The sequence below is a fragment of the Leishmania panamensis genome (assembly GCF_000755165.1).
Source record: "Leishmania panamensis strain MHOM/PA/94/PSC-1 chromosome 30 sequence".
Taxonomy (NCBI): domain Eukaryota; phylum Euglenozoa; class Kinetoplastea; order Trypanosomatida; family Trypanosomatidae; genus Leishmania; species Leishmania panamensis.
This window is the reverse complement of record NC_025877.1, coordinates 40,184-61,536: the sequence shown is the minus strand read 5'-3', so window position 1 is coordinate 61,536 and position 21,353 is coordinate 40,184. Positions and strand designations below refer to the sequence as shown.

The following is a 21,353-nucleotide window of genomic DNA, read 5'->3' as shown; positions in this document are numbered from 1 at the left end:
CCCTCTCCCCTATTCCCCCTCTTTCGCTGTGTCCTTTGCCGTTAGGCACGTGGGCAGGCACACCGTGCCTCCTCCACACGTACACCCTAGCCGATACCCCCATAGACGCCTCGGCATCAAGTTTGCCCACTCCCGACGCACACCAGCGCGAGCGGCCGGTTTCGGTTCGCACATGTTACGGGTATCCCTGATATGTCGAGTCACCGCTGCTTGCGGCGCAGCTCCGCAGAGAGCGAGCGGTTCAGGCTTTCTCGCCGACACCGTGACCTCCGTCCTCCACTCTTCGCGGTACCTGCGACACGCGCCGCCGCGACTCTACGTGACCTGCGCTCATGATCGAGGCATTCCACTTCACAGTTGCGGGCGGCACATGACGAAGGTGCTTGACGTGTCTCGCGAGACGTCACCGAGCGCCCCGCCCCATACGGAGTCTATCTATCTCCTGACCTCCACGAGTCTCTCCGATGTTGAGTTCAAGGATCCAGCAACGCAGTCGCAGGCCCTTGTTGGGCTGCCGCGGGTGCAGAGCGTCGACGCCGTGCACCGCTTCTGTGACACGTACGCCGAAGCACTGAGCCGCGTTCACCACGTCCTCCTCCCTGGTGGCGTCTCTCCCCTCCAGTGCTGGCTCATCAAGAAGTTCCTCGAACGCGTTCCGCAGGCGCGGCTGGTGTGCAACCGCTTTGGGCACGCACTGCTAACAAACGCCGTGTTTCATGATGGCGTGCGGCGCGCAGTGTTAGAGAACACACCCAACACACCCTCGGAGCTGCTGCGCTTTGCAGAGCTTCCGGAGGATCGCGTGTCGGCCGTGACGGACGGCGATGCGGTGACAATTAGCGTGACGAATGCGGCGGCAGAGTCGTCCGCATCGGTACCAGTGCGGGCGCTGCGTGTTGTGGCTGTCAAGAGCAAGGGACAGCAGCAACGACGCAGGGAGCACAACCAGACCCACCACCCAGCCCATTTCACCAACGAGCTGCTCTTCTACTATGATGACATCTTCAGCGCGCTTTTCGTGGGTCACACGCTGCACCGCTTGCCGTGGCTCTCCACAGTGCTCACAGAGGCCTCGCGCGAGCTTCTGCTGCCCATGCCGCCTCCACTTGCCATGCAACACCCGCTCAGCCGACCCAGCCCGCTGCTCGACACATGGCGGGTGTCAGAGAGCTGTGAGGACGTAGTTGAGGCGCTGCGCCGTACGCCAGAGCTGGAGCGCGTCCTTGCAAGCTCCTACGGTGAGCTCTGCGGCAGCGTGGAGGACTGCATCGCAGGTCTGGAGAGCAGTAGCGATGCTCTCGAGCGTCTGCGCAGTCGGCTTGCGCGGCGACTCGCCACTGACACGAGTCGTGATGTGCATCGTTGGTCTACAGCGCTTCTGAAGCGCATTCTGCAAGAGGTGGTGTGTACGCAGAAGGCAAGCGAGCCGACGAGCACCGAGATGCAGGAGGCATTCCTCTGCTGGGCACGAACAGGAGGAGAGTGGGGGCGTCTCGCCACGTGCCTCACCCACGCCGCAATGATGCTCCCACCTTCAACGGACACGGAGGAGGCCGCCAGCGCCTCTTCATCTGCTACTGACACCGGCGCTGCGCCTTTTAGTGTATCCGGGGCTGGAGAGTCTGGCGTGCCGGAGTCGCTGGAGGGTGCACATGGCGTGGAGCTGCTAGTGGCGGTGTTCAACCGAAAGGGATTGCACGGACTCACTCGCACGGTGCAGCGCGAGACGATCGATGTGCGGGTGTTCCTGGCCATGTCGGAGGAGGACTTGAAGAGGGTATTCAAGGCAACTTTTGGTATCACTAAGCGACTTGAGTTGCTGCAAGAGGAGTTACGAAGGAGCTTGTAGGCAACGAGTCGAGTCTGCACTGGGCAGTGAAGGGGTGCACCGCCGCACTGGGTACCACGTCTCACTAGTGCTCATGGCACACTGGATGCCAGGTGTGACCACGGCGATGGAGAATAAATTGCTCGTCACTTGGACAGTGGACGCTTCACCCACACAGCTGCACAGCGCGCCGATGCGGTGGCACGCAGACATGGATCGTATGTGCCACTGCGCTGTAAGAAGGTTAATCAGCCGAGAAACAAAAGGTGAAGCCAAACCGGAGATCCCTCCGTGACACATGACGCCCTCGAGACGGGGAGCGCATGCAGACGTGTGAAGGTGGCGTATGGCGCTAGAAACCTCGGGTGTGCTGTTGGAAGGGGGAGCTGATGGTGGTGTCGAGCCGTCGTTCACTGCACCACGTCGATGTCCCCGCTTTACCCCCCCCCCCTCTCTCTCTCGTGCACTGCGTTAGCGTATCGCTCCGTCGCTTATCAAACTCTCCTTCTCGGCGACGACGGAGAGAGGAGACACAGAGAAGTGAAGTCACTCACAAGCACGCAAAAGCGAGGCGGGTGTCGTCGTGCCGCACCATCATGTCACTGAGGCTACATGCGCGCATTACACTGCCCCCCTGCTTCACCCCCTTCCCAGACCAGGAGCCGCAGCGCTGTGCCCTTCTCCCTTCGCAGGCTACTCATGTGGTGCTGTGATGTGATCTCTCTCTCTCCTTCGACTGAGTTTTTTACTCTTTCCCGTGTGCTTTTCCCTGTTTACTTCTTCAAGTACTTTACTGGAGTCATTGCTGTGACAGCAGCGGCATGGCTGATGACACTCGCAAGCGCCAGCGTAGCCCGTCGGTACTCTCATCCACTGTCTCCGCCGCAGCCAATGGTGTCACATTAATTCGCAGCAGAGAGGAGTGGGAGATGAGTGAAGGTGGCTGGATGCTGCTGCAGCCGCCGTCGTCCAGACGCTTGCGCACAGGCAAAAAGGCTCGGGTCACGCCCACGTTGTGAAAGTGGAGGCCTTCGACGTAGACAACACACCCATCAAGCCGGCGTCTGGCTGCGGCTTCGCCAAAGGCGACACGGCCGACTGGAAGTGGGTGCACCAAAATGTATGAGGCTACCTGCAGCATGTCCACGCGCAGGGTTTTCTCGTCGTGTTGTTCAGCAATCAGGTGGGGATCGGAAAGGGGCCGAGCTGGAATGCGGAGAAGGCAGACGCTGTGGTGGACAAGATTGTGCAACTGAGCAGTGCAGCCGGTGTTACCGCTCTGCGCGTCTGTGGCGACACGGGAGAACGTTTGGCGGAAGCCCAGCCCACGAATGTGGGTGCTGTTGGAGGAGCGAATTCAGAAATGTGTGCGAGCTGCCTGTGTTGATGCCACCGCTCTATCCACTGTTGACTGCGCCGCGTACTCCTTTTGCATTGGCGACGCGGCGGCTTGTTCTGCGGCCCCGCTTGCAGCCCGCAAGGAGGACTTCAGCTGCTCGGACTGTCAATTCGAGCTCAACGTGCAACTGCCCTTCTTGACGCCGGCACAGTTTCTCCTCGCCCCAGCAGGAGCCCTTTTCCAGGCAGATGACTTGTGCAGCCGTGGCGGGCCGCTCTTGTCAGAGCTGCCGTCTCCATCATCGTCCATGCGCCTGAGTGATGCACTGCTGCGCCTGATGCGCACCTCGCCAGCGTCGTGCGAGGCATTCTCGTGGGGCGACGTGAGCCCAGCGGAGTAGCAGCAGCTTCCGTGGCAGTACACGGGACTGTCAGCGCGTGTTATCACGCCGACGGCGATGGACATTGTCGAGCTGCCCTGCCGTGCCGCCTCTTTTCGCCTGTCCTGATATGCAGGAGATGATCCTCCTTGTGGGCTACTCAGGCTGTGGCAAGTCCCCCTTCTACCACCGCCACCTGCGACCGTACGGGTACCGTCACATCAGCCGTGACACGATGTTGGCACACGAGAGGTGCTTAAAGGAAGCCAATGAGTGCTGGGCCCGCGGACACAGCGTTGCGGTCGACAAGAATCCCACAGTGGCAGATCAGCAGGCGTTCATCGATATTGTGCGGCGTGTGTCGTCGGCGAAGAGGAAGAGGGGCACCACTGCGAGTGATGGCGGAGGTGGGGGAGCAACGCCATCGCCAATGCTGGCTCGCATTTTCATGCTGATGCACTCGCGCCGGTTGGCGAATCATATGAACTATGTGCGAGCGCAGGTGGAGGGAGCTCTTCACGTACCCTCGATTGCGTACAACATCTCTCAGTCGCCATTGGAGTGACTGACCACATCAACGCAGGTGGCGGCGTTGGGCATCGACAGCTTCTGGGAGTTGCCAGCCGTCGTGTGCTTTGATGGTGCGCCCGCACGGACAGAGGAGGCATTCTTTCAGCTTCTGGAGCGCAGCCGCGGTAGCCGCTCTGGCTCACTTTCTATGCGACCGAGTGGGAGAGGGATATCGAGTGTAGGGAGGCGGGAGGGGGTGGTGTGGTGCATGGGCCCGGAGCGGATCGTGCTTTCACTCTCGTAGCGGTAGAGCACCATTCCTCTACGGTGTACGGTCAGCATTTTGTCGTCGTGTGAGTGGGGGTTGAGCAGAAGCTTCTGTCTCACCCCCCTCCCTCTCCCTCTCCTACGTCCCAGTGCAGCCTCAACAGAAGCCAGGCACGACAGCGTTGGGACAAGAGCCACGACTACTCAGGAAATAGACTATCCTGCGCTTGAGCGCAGGTGCTGCTACACTCGTGTTAGCGAATGCCTACACGCACATCACGCGCGCATGCGTAGGAGCGGCGCTCACGTTCTTCCAATCGTTTCTGCGAGAGGCAGTGCGTTGCTTCTCACACTGCTTGCCATTGCTCTCCCGCCACCCCTTTGGTGGCTCTCTGCAGTCACTGGGACTGCGTAACAAGAGGGATGTCGCTTCTCCACTGACTTTCTTCCTTGAATTAGTGTAGCCGCACTCCAGGACGCCATCCCCAATCCTCCTCTTTTCCGCTTGTTTCCACCGCTTTCCATCCGGCCGGCATGTTCTTCGCAGCACGATAAGAGAGCCTCTTTCTGCCCTTTTCGCATCAACTCACTCCACAACTTCTTCCCTCCCCACCTTGAGCAATGCGCGTCGGGTACGTTGGTCTGGGGCTCATGGGCAAGCCCATGGCCATCAACATCCTCAAGGCAGGCTTTCCCGTGAGTGTGTGGAACCGCACAGCTTCCAAGTGCGACGACCTTGTCGCGGCAGGCGCCACGGTGTGCGCGACGCCCGCTGAGGTGGCCGCAGGCTCTGATGTTGTGTTTACAAACCTCTCAGACTCCCCCGACGTCATGGAGGTCGTGTTCGGCGCCAATGGCGTGGCAGCCGGCATTCGCGAGGGGGCCATCTTCGTGGACAACAGCACCATCAAGCCTTCTGTCGCCCAGGAGATCGCGCGGCGTCTGTGGGAAGAGAAAAAGGTGCGTGCGCTGGATGCGCCAGTCTCTGGTGGCGACCTTGGTGCACGTAACGGCACCCTCACCATAATGGTCGGCGGCGACGCTGCTGCGCTTGAGGCTGTCTTGCCTGTGTTGCTCGCAATGGGTAAGAAAGTGACGCATATTGGCGACAGTGGGGCGGGGCAGGTGTGCAAGGCGGCGAACCAGATCATGGTGGCCGCCCAGATGGTCGCGCTCAGTGAGATCCTTGTCTTCACCGAGAAGTGCGGCGTGCCGGGGCCGACGGTGATCGAAGCCATCAGGGGGGGCTCGGCTCAGTGCTGGACGCTCGACGTGAAGCCGGAACGCCTCTTCGCTGGCAACCGCGAGCCCGGCTTCAAGGCAGCCTTGCAGAGCAAGGACTTGGGCATCGTGATGGACTCAGCCAAAGAGTTTGGTGTGCCACTACCGTCCACCGCCGTCAACACGCAACTTTTTCAGGCGATGGTGCAGAACGGCGACGGCGACCGTGACAACTCCGCCGTTGTCAGCGTTCTCGAGCGCATGGCCAACGTCCACATATCGGAGCCGAAGAAGGCATAGCGCATGCGCCCAGACATTTACAAATGTTGCCTACTAGTGCTCACTGAGGTGCAGAGTGAACAGCGACGGCGAGGGAGGCAGAGCATCTCTGGGGGAGGGGGGAGGGACAGGGGTGGAGCGCATCGGCCTCTGTGCCTTTTTCTCGCTGCCTGCCGGGCCCCTCTTCCCCATCTTCTTACGTTATTTGACTGTGTTGGCCATATCGACCTGGACGCCACCGCTCTCTCTCTCCCGCACCCGTAGACGAGGTGATGGCGTGGGCGCATGTGTGACGTGCTTTGTGTGGGTCTCTTTCCCGAAAGACGTGCATGCAGACAAGACACACGGGAGGGGAGGGGGGAGGGCAGCAGCAAACATCAAAACTGTATCGCGACAACAACGCTGGAGGGCGGGCGTGCGTGTCGGAGAGACGGCGCGTGCGACCTCACGAACACCCTTGAGGCACATTGTTGTGAGTGAAAGCGCCCGTTAGCATCAGGCAAAGCAGGCACCCATCAAGCACGCACACCAACTTAGAGCCACTCTCATGTTGTCCTGCTGAAAAGCGCCGCACCCGTCATGGTAAACTCTCGGGTTGATATCGTTGTCTCGGCTGCTCCCGACATTAGGCTCTCTCTTGCTCCATCTTCCTCGACCCCTCGCATAACCCATCGCTTCTTCCCTACACATGCCTTTACCGTCTACGCGCGACTTACCGTATGCACTCTCTTTTCACCTGACGATCGTGGTTGACGGTCACTCTGTCCTGCCACGCCCTTAGCGTGTGCGCAGTATAGCTGACTCTCCAGTCCGCCCTCGCTCTACCTTTCTCTGCATCACAGACACCTATCCACAGGACTGCTTGCTGTCACCATGCAGTGTAATCATCACTGCCCTCTCAGCCATTGTACGTGGACGCCGTCGACATCGACGCGGACTCCCTCCGCTTACACGTACTGTTCCCTTCAACGGACCGGCGCGCTTTGACAGAGGCGCACTTGACCAAGGCTTGTCGGTTGTACGCGAACGACCGCCACTTCAGCGCGGTGCGCAACGCCGAGGTGGTGCGACACGCCCCCAGAAGGACTCTGAGGAGCTCCTCGCTCCGGATCGAACCGCCGGCGGGTGATTCGGTGCAGTCACTCTCCTTCGGCGATGCGGTCACGGCAGCCTCACCTCCCTCTTTGCCACCTGCTGCTGTTCTCGTCGAGCCCCTTCCCACGGCTCTCGCTGTCGCTATCTTGCAGTGGTTTCTCGGTACCTCAGAGTCGTTTCAGGCATCTCTGATTCTTACGGGCTTGCGGGATGGCTTGACCCACGAAATCAGTCTCCCGATGTGTAGGGGCTGCTGTAGCGTAAGTTCCCCGAAGAAGCGTACGCGGCTCTTATCCTGCCTAAGAACTGCTGAACATCAAATGCGTCCCCACCCCCTCTCTCCCTCTCTCTCTCTCGCTGTGTGCGTGTTGTGAGACAACTGCCGCTTCCGTGTGTGAGGTTGGACGCCCTTGGGCGACATGCACGAAGACAGAAGATGGTGAAGGAGAGGGCTCTTTGACGCCGGTGTTTTCTTCTTGGGCAGAGGACAAGCGACTCTTTTCTTTTGCCAGCTCCCCTCCATGCCACACCGCCTGTTTGGCGTGTGCGTCAACTACTTCGTGGGCTGCGAGGCCTCTCCAAATGTCATTCATCGGTGTGCGCTGGTTGGTGCGTCGTGGTCCCTCTACTTTCTCCAACGCCTTCTTCTTTCTCTCTCCCCCACGCACGCTAACTGACCTTGCATAAAAGCCCTCTGGCGCGATGCCCGCCTCCGCACCGCCCATCGCTGCCGTGCAATGGTTCACGACACAGCTGAACAACTCTGAAAACGCTGAGGTAAAGCGCCACTACCTGCGATGGTACGCCGAAGACACGGGTGTGTCCTACAGCGATGAGGACCCGCTCCTTGTCCAGGCCATTCTCGCCAGTTGCACAGGCTGGACGTTGCCGGAGCTGCTGTGGCGAGCACGTCTTGTTGTCCTGGATGCGTGCACTCTCTGGGAGTGCTTGGACGTGCGCATGATTGCAGGCCGCATGCACGATGTGGTTGATCCATGGAACGAGCAGCTGAGCGTGAAGTTGGTTTGGTACTTCATTAAGGAGCAGCAGCCTGACGAGTCGTTGGCCTCGTCCTCATTGAACGCGCTTCGCACAGCACTTGATGAGTACGCGGCGGCTATTATCAAGCCCCAGGGCAGCTTGTCCGTGACGGTATCCAGCTCGGCACGCTCCATCGGCAGAGATGCCCAACCCAGTCGATGCGCGACCCTCATCGATGCGTGGTCGGACAAGGTTGCCTTCATTCCGATGGAGGCGGGCAACGACTATAGCGAGGGGTCTCTGTATTGCACCGCACCCGTCCCCAGCGGTGGCACGCTGCTCCAAGTGCCTCGCACTGAGATGTTCTTCCTCAGTTCTCTGCTCCAATACTGCGCCTTGGGCCGCGCCATCGCTGCCGAGCCGTCTCTGCGCGATCTCCTTGAAAACGAAGAGGCAATGCTCGTGCTCTGTCTCGTCTACGAGCGTTTTGTTGAGGGGGTGGAGAGGTCACACTGGGGGCGGCTACTCACGCACTGCCCTGGGTGGTATCCTACCATGCCCATCGCTTGGGAGCTGGGTGACCTGGCCGAGCTTGACGGACTCGATATGCTCGACGACGTCCTCGCCAAGCGCAGCCAGTTGCAGGCGTTTGCTGATCAACTTCAGACTTCCATCCTTCCGCTCCTCCACCGCGAGCTCTCGACGCTGGCCGGTGCGATGGCAGCGACCCCGTCACTGGCCGACATGTCGGCGGCCTTCGCGTGGGAGCACCTCGTGTGGGCCCAGTCGACCTTCAACTCGCGCGCCTTCAACCTCAACGTAGACGGCACTGTTTTGATGGCGCTCATTCCATTGGCGGACATGATTAACCACTCCAACCACACCGACGTGCTTGTTCGCAAAGTGGAGCCGAACGGGGGCCCATTCACCATGCAGGTCGGTGCGGCGCTGACGACGGCCGATGTTGGGCGTGAGCTGTGGATGAGCTACGGCCCACTGCAGAACTGGGAGTTGCTTCAGCACTACGGCTTTGTGCTGGGGCCCGACAACGTGCACGACAGACTGCCCTTTCCACTTACCGTTTCCGCAGGGACCAATGAACCGCATGGTGAGAGCGATGCTACAGACACGTTAGCACTGATTTCAGATGAGGGAGTCACTGTGAACAGCTGGGATGCGCGGCGCCTGGCGTTGATACGTCGCTACGCGTTGTACTTGCCGGGGCGCTGCTGGATTCGACACGATGGTGTACCGCCCCCTGCTCTGCTGGCGCTCCTCCGCGTTCAGCTTGCACAAGCCGACGAGTTCGATGCCATGGAGGGCCGCCGCCACGGGCCCTTCGAGCCACTGTCGCCGCTGACGGAGGCTGCCGTCGTGTCGGTGGTGAATAGCACTGTGCAGTGTCTCCTGAAGTCGTTTCCCACGTCGCTTGCGGAGGACGAGGAGACACTGGCCGAGCTGCATGACGACGAAGAATGTGACCCCCACGCCGGAAGCGAATCTTCGAGAAACTATGTGTTGTGCTTGCAGCTTCGTGTAGGCCTCAAGCGGATTGCCAACCGGTGTCTGGAGTGGTGTGCGTGCCACTCGTAGGCCGTGTGTCCGGGAGCACGCCTGCGTGTCTCTTCACACTGGCATCTCATATCGCACTCAGGCTCCCCTGTGCGTGCTCGGGAGGGGGCAGGGTGACGAGGGAAATGCTGAGTGAGCGTGGTGCGGGGGCTTGACGGGGGGGGAGGGGGGAGGAGAAGCCCTCTGCTTCACAAGAGGCGTTGCTGCACCGCTGGTCACCATTCCCTGACAGACGCTTGACATCGTTACACACAAAAGTGACGGCGATGGCTGCCCAACGTTTACCGAACAAAGAAGAGGTCCGAGTGCGCGCGCACACACGCCCACACGAGGCGCGTCTATTTAGGGAAGAGGCGCGAGGGAGTGGCTCCCGTGGGCGTCACGGCGTCGGCGATGGAGCAGAGATGACACTCATCGCATCACCCCCATTTTCCTACTCGACTCGCGGGGCGCATATCCCGCCTTAGCTGGATGACGCGTTTCACGAATGATCGCGTTTTCGTTTCCTCACTGATGGCGTATATGGGCGGAGTGGGTGGCGGGCAGCTCCCTCCCACCCACTCCGCCCATACACGCCATCAGTCGAGTCCATCTCTGAAGCGGCGCAGACTTTCGCATGCCTCCCCTTTGCTGTTTCACTGGTGTTGCATCGATCTCTTTCTCTCTCTCGCTGACTCCCCTCTATCTTTGCTCGTGGGTACTGTCGAGGAGGTGGTGGAGCCCTGACGCGGGTTTTCACGCTGACATCCTCCCCTAACACCTAATCTTCCATCCACACGGGCCGAAATCCTTTCATCGGCCTTCTGCATGCAACACGTGCTCTTGTACTTGCGCACTGTCGCCTATCCTCCCTCTGTCTGTGTGGCAGCCACGGAGTGTCGCCCTTATCTTTTTCGCTCCTTCGTCTTCACTCATCGTAAGACGCGCGTGCGTGGCACACATGCAGACACACGGAATTCCTGTGCCACCTTGTCTCTCTCTCTCTCTTGCATGCGTGCCTCAGCTCCCCAGTTGTGCTCTTGTGGAGTAAGTTGTCTCGCGCTGTACGCACCTTCCTTAAAAAGCGCTCTCAAGTCCCCTTTCTGCACCGGACACCTACGTCACACACGCATGAGCCCGTAGGCACTCGAGTGCAACCGCATCTTTGCTAGGCTGCATCTCATGCCACTATACTCGCTCTGCCGCTCTCTTCCCCTCTGCCTACGCCTAGAGAAATGCCCACCTTCTCATCCCAGGAACCCGTGGTCGAGCTCACATATGGGCAGCTCACCTCGGAGGCGCTCGAGGCCGCCATTGTCGACCCTGCCGGAGTGACATCGCTGGACTTGTCCGGCAGCAATATGTCGCCCGAGTACTGCATGGAGGTGGTGCGACGATACATTTCACGAATGGCCAATCTGGAGTCGCTGGATCTTAAAGACAACAAGATCGGTCCCAAGGGTGCGGTGTGCCTCTTCGACGCACTGCGGGAGCACTGCCTGCACCTCACCTACCTCGACGTGAACGAGAACGCCATCCAAGACGAGGCGCTCTACTCCCTCGCGCTGTTGCTGCAGTCTGTCAAGCTACGGACGCTGAGCGTTGTGACCAACCACATCACCCCACGTGGGCTGCCTACGCTATGTGACGGCGCGGTGGTCTGCCGTACTCTCACGGAGCTCTCACTAGCTTTCAACTTGCTGGGTGACGAGGGCGCTCGAATAGTCGCGGAGATGCTCGGCAGCCACCCCAACCTCACCAGCCTCGACCTCAGTGACAACCACATCGGCGATCTTGGCGCAGTGGCCATCGCCGAGGCTTTTATTCTCTCCAGCTCCTCACGTATTGAGTCGCTTAACCTTTCTGTTAATCACGTAGGAGATGTCGGCTTTCAGGCTATTGCGGAGGCCCTTACGAAGACGAACAACCGGCATTTCACTGCGCTTGACTTGGCGTGCAATGACGCTGTGACCGATGTCGGTCGGGACGCGCTGGTGCGGGCGGTACCAAACATGCGGCATGTGTACTCCCTCGACCTGACCTCGTGCGACTTGTCGGATGACAATGTCAAGGCACTCACGGAGGCCATCCGCAGCAGCCGCACCAGTGTGGGTTCGGTGGAGTGGTACAACAACCCACGCATCCAGCTGGTGACGGAGAAGGCGTTGTACGATGCTATCGAGGCGAAGGCAGCTGCGGCAAATGCGCGCTGTTCCCTCAACAGTGACAGCTCCGTTACCTTGTACGCCTGTGTAGCGCTCACAGCGGCTATGGTGGTTGCCTCGTTCATCATGCGGCGCCGGCAGAACTCGTAGAGTCGCACTAGTCGATGTGCATTGAGAGGCGATCGAGTAAGTAAAGGTGACAGTATTTATGGAGGTGAGGCGCTTTCCAAAGAACGCGGTGGGAGAGAGAGGAGGGTGCGCGCAGGTGTTCTGCGAGGGAATCGCACACGCACCCCTGTGACCGTAGGGGCAGCGCTGCTGCGTCGAGCTCCCCTTCCTCCTCAGCGTACGCGAGCGTCTTCCTCGTGCGCCGTGTGTTGTGTTACTCTTGAGGTAGAGTTCGCCACGCGCCGCTTTACTGCGCGGTCGCTGGGTTTCCTTCGACGTGGTTCTACGTGTGGGTGTGTGCGGCAACTCTCGCGCGGCACTTAGTGCGTGCGACTTCTCTGCGGCTCCCCTTTCCCCTTCTTTTATTGGATGTTGTCCCTCTCTTTCACAGTTTTCCGGCCCCCACTGGCGTAGCTCCGGCTCACCCGTATCAGACATCTTAGTGCAGAGATAGAGCCAGTGACATGCTCAACCGCCATTGCTCTTTCACCTTCCACGTAACCCTCCCCCTCCAGAGGGGAGGGGGGGTGCGTAGGTGATCATATTCGTGGCCTTGTCGTGACTTGTGCCGAGAAGGCACTGCCCTCTGCCCTCTCTGTCGCCTACCACGGGCACCCCAACGCTGGCGGAGGCGTGCCCACGCTGAATGCATGTTCAAACTGGCGAGAACGCCATCGGGCCGGTTGGAGGGCAAGCCCCCAGCAGTAGTAAGAGAAGCGACGGGATACGCACGCTTTGGGTTGCTTCAACGCCGAGTCTCTAACAGGACTGGCATACACGCGCACGTCTCCTGCCCACTCAGTGACCTCCCTCCCTTTTGACTCGCTCCTAATTCCCTCCTCCCGCCACCCTGTCACGAGTTGCCCATCAGCGCTGCTGCTGCTTGCGCTCTTTTTTCCCTTTCCCGCTTTCGCATTTCCTCTGACCACATCCATTCATCTTTACCACCGCAAGAGAGAACGAGCGCCCGCTTGACGCGCCACCGTTGCATTTTCGCACCTTCGCCGCCTCCGCCTCACCCCTTTTTGCGTCTTCGTGCCGCCTCTTTCTATTGAACACACGTGCGCCTCCTCCCCCCCCTCTACCCCTCCCCCCACGCACATACAGTCAGTTGAGAATGGCGAACCCGTACGAGAGTAGCACCTTGGCTGACCCCTTCCGGGAGCAGTCACACCCCTCTGCTGACGCCGTCATGCCATCCGCTGTTTCCCACAACACCGGCGACCACCCCCACAGCTATGGCTCTGCTGTGTACACGGAGGTGCCCAAGCAGCTGCCGAACACCAACACAAACAGGCCTCCAATGCAATTCTACTCTGGCGACGGCAGTGCGACCCCGTCGCTACCCGTGGTAGCCCCCGCGCCGCCAGCTGGCCCTGCCGCCGCGGAGGCGGATGCCGCGGCGGCCTCCCAGCCGACCGCAACAAGCAAGTTCTGGACGCTGCCGTTCTACCAGCATTTTTTCGACATCAACACGCGGCAGTTACTGCTTCGCCTCAGCAACACACTCGCCCCACTGAACCCACCAGACTTCCTGATGGATCGCAACTGGCACTTCAACGAGTCTGTCGGTGCCGATGGGGCCGGCGGAATGGCGGAAGAGGCGACTCTTGAGGAGGCGGGCGTGGTGCTGTCTCGCAAGCCGGACCTGTACGGACCCTTCTGGATCTGCACAACCCTCTGGATGACCTTAGCGGTGGTCAGCAACATCATGAGCAGGATTGCCTACACAAAGAACAACGACAAGACGACCCCGTGGAGGTACGACTTCTCCGTCGCCTCCGTCGCGTACGCCGTCATTTACCTCTACTGCTTTGTCTTTGGCGCCGTTGTGTGGGGCATTATGCAGTGGAAGAACTTGCCTGCCACCCTCGCTGACACCGTCTGCTTGTACGGCTACAGCATGTTCATCTTTGAGCTTGTGGCTATCCTCTGCATGATCCCGTCTAGTACCGCGCAGTGGTGCTTCGTAATGGTCGGTGGCGCCTGGTCCACAGCCTACCTGCTCATTAACATGTGGCACATGTGGAAAACGACGTTGGAGCGGAACTGGTTCATTGGCCTGGTGGTCCTCGTGGCGGGCTTTCACATGGGTCTCACACTCTCCTTTAAGTTCTATTTCTTCAACTACAAGCTGTAGAGATGGCGGATGATGTGTTGGTGTGTGCCCATCGGTGTATGCCGGTGCTGCGTCTGGCAGCGGGGGCGAGTGTAATGCGGCGTGCACTCGTTGGGCTTTACTTCACCTTTTCTCTGCCTCTCTACGAGAGAGTTGTGTTGCGTTTCATCGCGTCCCTCCCCCTTCATTTCCCTCTTCTCTACCTGTCGTGACGGTGCCTTTCGCCTCGGACGTATAAGGCACGGCTCCCGTGGTTGCGTCTCCGCTTATCGTTGTACGGCTGTGTGTCTCTCTCTCTCTCTCTGTGCGTACTGGTGGGCGCTTTAGTTGCTTCTTTGTTTTCTGAATTATCATCTTGATGGCGCCTTGCTGACGCGCCTCGTCGTCAAGCGCAGGCGTTGGCGATGTTGCTTCTGCATATTGGTGTTTACGCTAGCGTACGCGGATTACTATGGGCTGTCCTACGGAGACGCGGGCAGACGATGCTCCGTCCTCAGGCGCCATTGAGTTGACGGGTAGAAACACAAAGGATTCAAACTGCTAACAGATACCCTCCGCACTCACCAAGCCACCCGCAAGAATGATGGTGGTGGTGCGCGCGCTCGCTCTCTCTGTGTGCGCGCCCATATGGTTACGGATGCTCGTTCCTCCTGTCCCCTCGACGGTGCCGTCCACTCCCATGACAGGGTATGCCTCAGGGGTACGAGGAGGAGGGAAGGAGTGCTGCAAGGCGCTTGTGACCCATGGGCCTCACCAGAGATGAGGAGGTGTCAGCTCCATCCCTGCACTGCCTTGGCGCAGAGGCATGAAGAGGCATGCTTAGATGCATAGATACCCGCGCAAGTGTGATAGGGGGAGAGAGAGAGGTGCCACTTCTCTCGTCGTGCTTGCATAGCTTGACTCTCGTCGCTCTCACCAACATCATCTTTCTCCTCCTCTCTGCCGTTCACCGCCTTCGTGTCTTTTCTCTGCGCCATACAACCCACATGCTGCTCTTCACACAGCCGCACCCTGGCAGCTTGCTGGCACTCCTTACGGCCTTGGCAAATCCCCCCCTCCCCCCACTGTTGCGGTGTGTGTCCCTGCGCACGTTTCCGCGCCGTACTCCGCTGCTGAGCTCCATTTTTCCCCTTTTATTTTTCCCTGCACTCTCGTCAGCTCTGTTTATCTTCGGTGATTGTGGTGATGTACCCCGCCAGTAGAACCCAGGTGGCAGCGCTGCTGCTGCTGGGCTCCTTGACGTTTCAGTGCCGCGGGGCATCTGCTGTCGCTCGTCAAGGGGCATCGATGTCTGTTGACACTGCGCCCCCGACGACGGAGAGGGCCGCCTCCAGCGCCTCTGCCTCTCCTCCGATGCCCACATCAGGGGCCCATGCCGCCGCCACCGGCAGCGAGGCAGCGAGGCCCAAAGAGCGGAAGCGGAAGGGGTGTAAGGGGGCTGCCAACTCATCAGTTGTCTCTGCTATCCATCAGTCCTCGGGAAGCCAGCGTGCCAGAGCTGCAACCACCACGATATCGGCTGGCGCCTGTCTTCCACCGCCGCGGACCATCCTTGACTTCCCGCACGCGTATCAGTCATTTGGTAACGTCATAACACTCGAGAAGTTCCGCGCGAAGTACGACCACATCAGCGCCGATCAGCGCTGCAGCGAGGCGCCCGGTGTGCGTGTCGGGGGCCGTGTGGTGAGCATCCGGGACATGGGACGTATCCTCTTCATCACCATCCGCAGCGGCGAGGCCCAACTGCAGGTGCTGCGGCAGGTGAGCGAGTCCTTCACCAAGACCGACCTGCGTGCATTTGCTGACGCACTGCACACCGGTGACATTCTCGGTGCCACCGGAGTGCCGGGGCGCACCGCGAAAGGGGAATTGTCCCTCTACGCAACGGAGGCCTCCATCTTGGCGCCGTATGTCTGCACGGACCAGGCGCTGTGCCCCGATCTGAGGGGCTTCGTGCCGCTCACGGACACTGACATCAAATACCGCTACCGATTTGTCGACATGATGTCCAACCCGTCCGTCCTGCAGCATTTCCGAAAGCGCCACGCCATCACCCGCGCTCTGCGGGACTACCTCGACGCGCGCAGCTTCATCGAGGTGGAGACACCGGTGCTGCATTCCGTCGCCTCAGGCGCGAGCGCGAGGCCGTTTATCACGCACCACAACGCTAACGGCGCTGACCTCTTCCTGCGGGTGGCTCCTGAGCTTCACCTGAAGCAGTGCGTTGTGGGCGGCATGGAGCGCGTGTACGAGATCGGCCGCGTGTTCCGAAACGAGGACGCCGACCGTAGCCACAACCCCGAGTTTACCACGTGCGAGTTCTACGCTGCCTATCACACCTATGAGGATCTGATGGTCATGACGGAAGAGATCATGCGGCACTTGGCGCTCGCGGCGAACGGCACCACCAAAGTTGTTGTGACGTCGTGCGTAGCGAAGGAACCCGTGGAAATCGACTTTGAGCAGCCATTTCGCCGCGTCAGCGCATACGACGCAGTGCAGGAGGCAGCCGGCGTCGAGTTGCCACCCCCGACTGAGTTGAACACGCCGCGTGGGCTGGCGTACATGTCTGCCATTATGCTCCGCTACAACATCCCGCTTCCATCCGTACGCACAGCTGCCAAGATGTTCGACAAGCTCATCGACTACTTCATCACTGATCGCGTGGTGGAGCCGACGTTCGTGACAGGCCATCCGCTTTTCATGAGCCCGCTGGCGATGGAGCAGCGCGCGCGGCCGGGGCTGTCAGCTCGCTTCGAGCTTTTCATCAACGGCATTGAGTACTGTAATGCGTACAGCGAGCTGAATGATCCGCAGGAGCAGTACTACCGTTTTCAACAGCAACTACTGGACAGGCAAACCGGCGACGACGAGGCGATGGCCCTGGATGAAACGTTTCTGAAGGCGCTGCAGGCTGGGCTGCCTCCGACGGCGGGATGGGGGATGGGGATTGACCGCATCGTCACCCTCCTCAACGGGTCTGCTACCATCCGCGACGGCATTTTATTTCCTCTACTCCGCCACGACGCCACGTCGCACGATGCAAGGCGCAGGTGTAAGACGGCCTCTTTTTTCGGCTTCAATCGCAACATGACGCTGTTCTGTCTCAACGCGCTCGAAGAGGAGATGCTGAAGCGTGCAGCCCCGACTGAATCGCTCGAGAAGATCCGCCAGCTGCGCCGGTACCTGTCCACGATGCCGCATCGCGACATGATGACGTACGCACCCGAGGGTAGCGCATCGCGAGGATGGCGCTACGAGGCAACCATGGCCATGCTTCGCTTCTTCTGCTGCGGTGGCAAGTACTGAGATGTTGAGGATGGAGGGGGGTGGCTAGTGAGGACGGAATCGACGCTTTGTCACAGGACTGCGACGTGACTAGCACACGCAGTGAAACCTCCGCAGCACCTCTGCGTGCCTGTCTCTTTCCTCCTATGTGCCGCCGTTTATTTTCTTGTGCGTTTGTTAGCCCCGTGGCGTGAAGTAAGCGCGTCTCTCCGAGCGTCTGCTGTCTGTGCGCACGCACATGCAGACGTTTGAAAGCCGCGCCGCATGACCCGTGCAGGCGCCGGCTGCGCCGTGGCGCAACGGCCTCCCTTTTTTTCCCAGATGCTCCCCACACGGATCCTCCTCCCTCTCTGCACTCCCCCCTTCTTACTACACCGCAGCTCCTTTCGTTTCGTTTGCCATTTCCCCGCGGCTCTCTGTCGTGTGCGTATGCGCCTGCCCGCTGTGGATAAAATTGTTCACCACATCAATCTCTCTACGCGTTGAGCTGTTTTGTGTCGGTCGTGCCCTCTCCATTTCTGTTCGTCTCTTCTCGCCTTGTTCTGTACTGCTTTTCTCCGCAACACGAGAAGGGCTCGCAGCCACGTGCGCAGCGGCCGGACAGACTACTGCTCTTACCTGCGCTCAGCCTCACTCCCCTCTTCGCCTACGCTCTCCGCAAAACAGACATCCCACGCCACGCGCGAACCTGGTCCTCCCACACCCAAGCACCTTCTTGCAAGCACCGCAGAGGAGGGCGACAGCGTCACACACACAGTTGAAAGCGATCAAGAAAAAAGCGATAAAGCGTAGGACAAGATGCCCGCTGACGAGGAACGTGTGTCCACCCGTGCGGAGGTGTATGACCGCCTCAAGTGGAACGGATGGGGTGCTAAGGGTATTCAGATGCAGATCGACGACGAGAACCCGCTCTGGGTGCGCCACTTGGATGGCAAGCCCATCAAGAATTTGCTCGAATTCCTCTACAAGGAGGTCCGGGGCGGAGTCGGACCAAAAGAGGTCCCGTCGCTGTCGCCGAGTATTTCTCTGGACGAGGCAGTTGCAAAGCTCAACAAGCCGAACCTCAACGACGCCTTCATGAAGGACATCTCTGCGGTGCTAGAAAAGAGTCAAATTCGTCCTGACGGCAAGAGCCGCCTGTACCACCTTGTGGGCAAAAACTACCGCGATCTGTGGCGCGTGCGCAAGGGTATGGTGGAGTACGCTCCGGACTGCATTCTGCTGCCGAACAGCCACAAGGACTGCGTTGCGATTATGGAGCTGGCGCACAGGCACAACGTGGTCGTCATTCCGTTCGGCGGTGGTACCAACGTGACAGGTGGTGTTGAGGCGGATCCCTTCGAACGGGCCCGCATGATCGTTTCGGTGGACATGCGCCGCATGAACCACATGATATCGATTGACCGCGAGTCGCGCCTGGCCACCTTTGAAGCCGGTGTGCTAGGCCCCGACCTGGATCAGCAGTTGTTTCGCTACGGCTTCATGCTCGGCCACGACCCCGACAGCTACATCTACTCGACCCTCGGTGGATGGATCGGTGCCCGTAGCAGCGGGGCGATGTCGAACCAGTACGGTGACATTGAAGAGATGGTGGTGGCTGTGAAGGTGGCTACGCCGACGGGCGTCATTGAAACTCCGACTACCTCCCGCACGTGTGGCGTGGACATGAACGGGCTCTTCATCGGCTCTGAAGGCGTCTTCGGCATCATTACGGAGGCCACCCTCAAGGTGGAGACTATACCGGAGAAGAAGCTGTACGAAGGGTACCTGTTCCCTACCTTCGAGGCCGGTTTCAGCGCTTTCTACACGTGCAACGCCAGAGGAATACACCTGTGCACGATGCGCCTGTACGACGAGGACGACTTTCGCATGAGCATGGCCATGGGGACTGCTGAGCACAGCTTTCTTGAGCGCCTGATCAGCAAGGGTGTCAAGTCCTTTCTCGAGAATTACCGCGGCTGGAACCTGCAATGCATGAGCTTAGCGATTGTTGGGTTTGAGGGGACGCCGAATAGCGTGAAGTTCCAGCGCAGCGAGGCGGCGGCCGTCTTCAAGAAGTACGGTGGTGTCGGCATCGGCCGCGGAGCGGGTGAAAGCTGGCAGGCGAAGAAGTACGACCTGCCATACATACGCGACTTCGCCCTCTCTCTCTCCCACTGGGCGGACGTCTTCGAGACGAGCGTTCTCTACTCGCAGGCGATCCCGTGCTGGCGTGCGGTGAAGGCTGCTGTGCGGCAGGTGTGGAAGGAGCACGGGCTCTGCGGTTGGATCGGCTGCCACTCGGCCCACCAGTACAAGTACGGCTGCTGCCTCTACTTCACCTTCGCCAGTGCGCAGAAGGACGACAAGGACATGAAGATCTTCCTCGATATCAAGACGCGCGCGACGGAGGCGATGCTGGCGCACACTGGCAGCCTCACCCACCACCACGGCATCGGCTACGAGCACGTGCCGTGGATGAGTCGTTACATGGGGCCGAACGCGATAGACCTCCTCTTTACTATGAAGAAGAAGGTAGACCCAAAGGGCATCTGCAACCCTGGCAAGCTGCTGCCGTCGCCGCCGCGAGAGAACGAGAGTGCCGCAGAGCTGAAGGCGCGCCAACAGAGGGAGCTGATGTTCGACAAGATGGGCGTTCCAGGTGCTGTCGCGTCACATCTTTAAGCCGTCGTAAGGTGTGGGCAGAGACCACCTCTCTGTGGTGCAGGTACTGGGCTGCCTACTGCCACATTACCGCGTGCGCCGCTCCGTGGTTGCCTCGGTGGACTCGTCGACTCGTTTCTTCTGATTTCAGTGCCTGTCAGGCGATACCATGCGCAGCAGCGAGGCCACCCAAGTGGTCACTGCCACTCTCCACTTGGCCAGTTTCTTAATTTCTCATCCCTCTCTTCCCTGTGCTGCTTTACCAGGTTCTGTTGTTGCTCATAACGCATCGAGCATTCTCCAGTATTTGCCAGTACTTTCGCTAACTGTTTTTCCTTCTGTCCCTCTGCAGAGGTCGGCACTGCTCAGATGACCACCACACAATTAGTTCATGTGTGCTTTGTCTCCCCCTCCCATCTTTCCCTGTTGCGCTTCACGCCAAATGTGTGCTGATGCGCATGCCAGGGGAGTTTCTTAACTCCTTTCTCTTTCTCTTGGCTTATTATTCTCTTGATGGCAGGGGGGACACCGCTGTGTTGGGTCACGGTTCAGTACCCCCACTCTGTCTGGGGGGGGGGGAGACAAGTAGTTCCCCCCCCTCCCCCATTCCTGCCAGTGCTGATCTGCCTCTGATGGTGACAAGGGCAAGCCCCGACGTCGTAGCGAAGTGAGAGCGATGTGCCGCTACTGACGTCGGCGGTCAGGTCCTAGGTGATGTTGCGTCGGAGCGAGGTGCAACAGTAAACACGCCTGCACCACTCCTATGGTGAGTGAAGTGTCGGCGTGACTCGAACCTATTCCTTTCTGGGGTCTCGCTGCCTACTTGTGTGGGGAGTCTGAGCGCCCCCCCCCCCCCCCCGCTACTCCCCGAGAGGGACGCCCTGGGGTGGCGACCAGCATGATAGGAGCTGCTGTGAGGCGGCCTGCGGAGTGGGTGTGTGGGTGGGCAGGGTTTGGTGCAGGGGCCGTGCTCCGGTGACTGAGTTGGCGTGTTCCTGTACCACGTGTGTCCACCGCTGCTTCGCACCGCGCGATAGGTCCTGGCATGGCGGGGGTAGAGTTGGGTTTCCTTCGTGCTCTATGGTAGAGAGCAGGCATGTGAAAACGAATGGGTTGGTGATGTTTTTCTTGTGGGCTTTGCTGTTGCGGACTCCTGGACTGGTTGCATGGTCAGTGGCAAGTTGTCGTTACCGCGGTTGCGTGGTGCAAGTCATTCGTTGCAGTAGTACGCCGTCCGTGCACTTGAGGCTGCTACGTGGTTGGTCCATCCGCGCTGGTAGTGGGGACGCTCACGCCCCGCTTTTGTTTGGTGTCTGTGCATTTCTTCATGTGTGTGTGGCCCATAGTTTTCCACGTTGCCACTTGATGCTCGTTTGGGCGTCTCGGAGGTTTGCGCCTCTTCCCTCCTCTTCCTCCGCGTGTGGTCCGCCCCTTTCTTTCTCCCTTCAGGTGCTCACCCGGATGTCTCCCCCTGCCGTCGCCCTTCCTCTTGTCTCCTTTCAGGCTCTCACCTGTTGTGC

The 21,353-nt window shown here is 59.7% G+C and overlaps 7 protein-coding genes and 1 pseudogene across 7 annotated transcripts, besides 1 other annotated feature; all 8 read left to right on the top strand.

The window, feature by feature from the left end:
* Positions 1-370: 370 nt before the first annotated feature.
* Positions 371-1,849, top strand: LPMP_300200 (hypothetical protein; the record flags this gene model as incomplete). The annotated part of the gene is made up of 1 exon (XM_010702753.1): positions 371-1,849. The coding sequence occupies one exon, from the start codon at positions 371-373 to the stop codon at positions 1,847-1,849; it is 1,479 nt and encodes a 492-aa protein (XP_010701055.1).
* An 800-nt stretch (positions 1,850-2,649) lies between these two features.
* On the top strand, positions 2,650-4,111 carry LPMP_300190 (annotated as a pseudogene).
* An 833-nt stretch (positions 4,112-4,944) lies between these two features.
* Positions 4,945-5,844, top strand: LPMP_300180 (2-hydroxy-3-oxopropionate reductase, putative; the record flags this gene model as incomplete). The annotated part of the gene is made up of 1 exon (XM_010702752.1): positions 4,945-5,844. The coding sequence occupies one exon, from the start codon at positions 4,945-4,947 to the stop codon at positions 5,842-5,844; it is 900 nt and encodes a 299-aa protein (XP_010701054.1).
* A 1,776-nt stretch (positions 5,845-7,620) lies between these two features.
* LPMP_300170 (hypothetical protein) lies at positions 7,621-9,492 on the top strand (the record flags this gene model as incomplete). The annotated part of the gene is made up of 1 exon (XM_010702751.1): positions 7,621-9,492. The coding sequence occupies one exon, from the start codon at positions 7,621-7,623 to the stop codon at positions 9,490-9,492; it is 1,872 nt and encodes a 623-aa protein (XP_010701053.1).
* Positions 9,493-10,685: 1,193 nt separating this feature from the next.
* On the top strand, positions 10,686-11,765 carry LPMP_300160 (leucine-rich repeat protein, putative; the record flags this gene model as incomplete). Its single annotated transcript, XM_010702750.1, has 1 exon — positions 10,686-11,765. The coding sequence occupies one exon, from the start codon at positions 10,686-10,688 to the stop codon at positions 11,763-11,765; it is 1,080 nt and encodes a 359-aa protein (XP_010701052.1).
* A 1,135-nt stretch (positions 11,766-12,900) lies between these two features.
* Positions 12,901-13,923, top strand: LPMP_300150 (hypothetical protein; the record flags this gene model as incomplete). The annotated part of the gene is made up of 1 exon (XM_010702749.1): positions 12,901-13,923. One exon carries the CDS (start codon positions 12,901-12,903, stop codon positions 13,921-13,923), a length of 1,023 nt encoding a protein of 340 aa, XP_010701051.1.
* A 1,677-nt stretch (positions 13,924-15,600) lies between these two features.
* Positions 15,601-17,211, top strand: LPMP_300140 (lysyl-tRNA synthetase, putative; the record flags this gene model as incomplete). The annotated part of the gene is made up of 1 exon (XM_010702748.1): positions 15,601-17,211. The coding sequence occupies one exon, from the start codon at positions 15,601-15,603 to the stop codon at positions 17,209-17,211; it is 1,611 nt and encodes a 536-aa protein (XP_010701050.1).
* A 777-nt stretch (positions 17,212-17,988) lies between these two features.
* Positions 17,989-19,854, top strand: ADS1 (alkyldihydroxyacetonephosphate synthase; the record flags this gene model as incomplete). Its single annotated transcript, XM_010702747.1, has 1 exon — positions 17,989-19,854. The coding sequence occupies one exon, from the start codon at positions 17,989-17,991 to the stop codon at positions 19,852-19,854; it is 1,866 nt and encodes a 621-aa protein (XP_010701049.1).
* A 490-nt stretch (positions 19,855-20,344) lies between these two features.
* Positions 20,345-20,934: a repeat region.
* Positions 20,935-21,353: the final 419 nt, after the last annotated feature.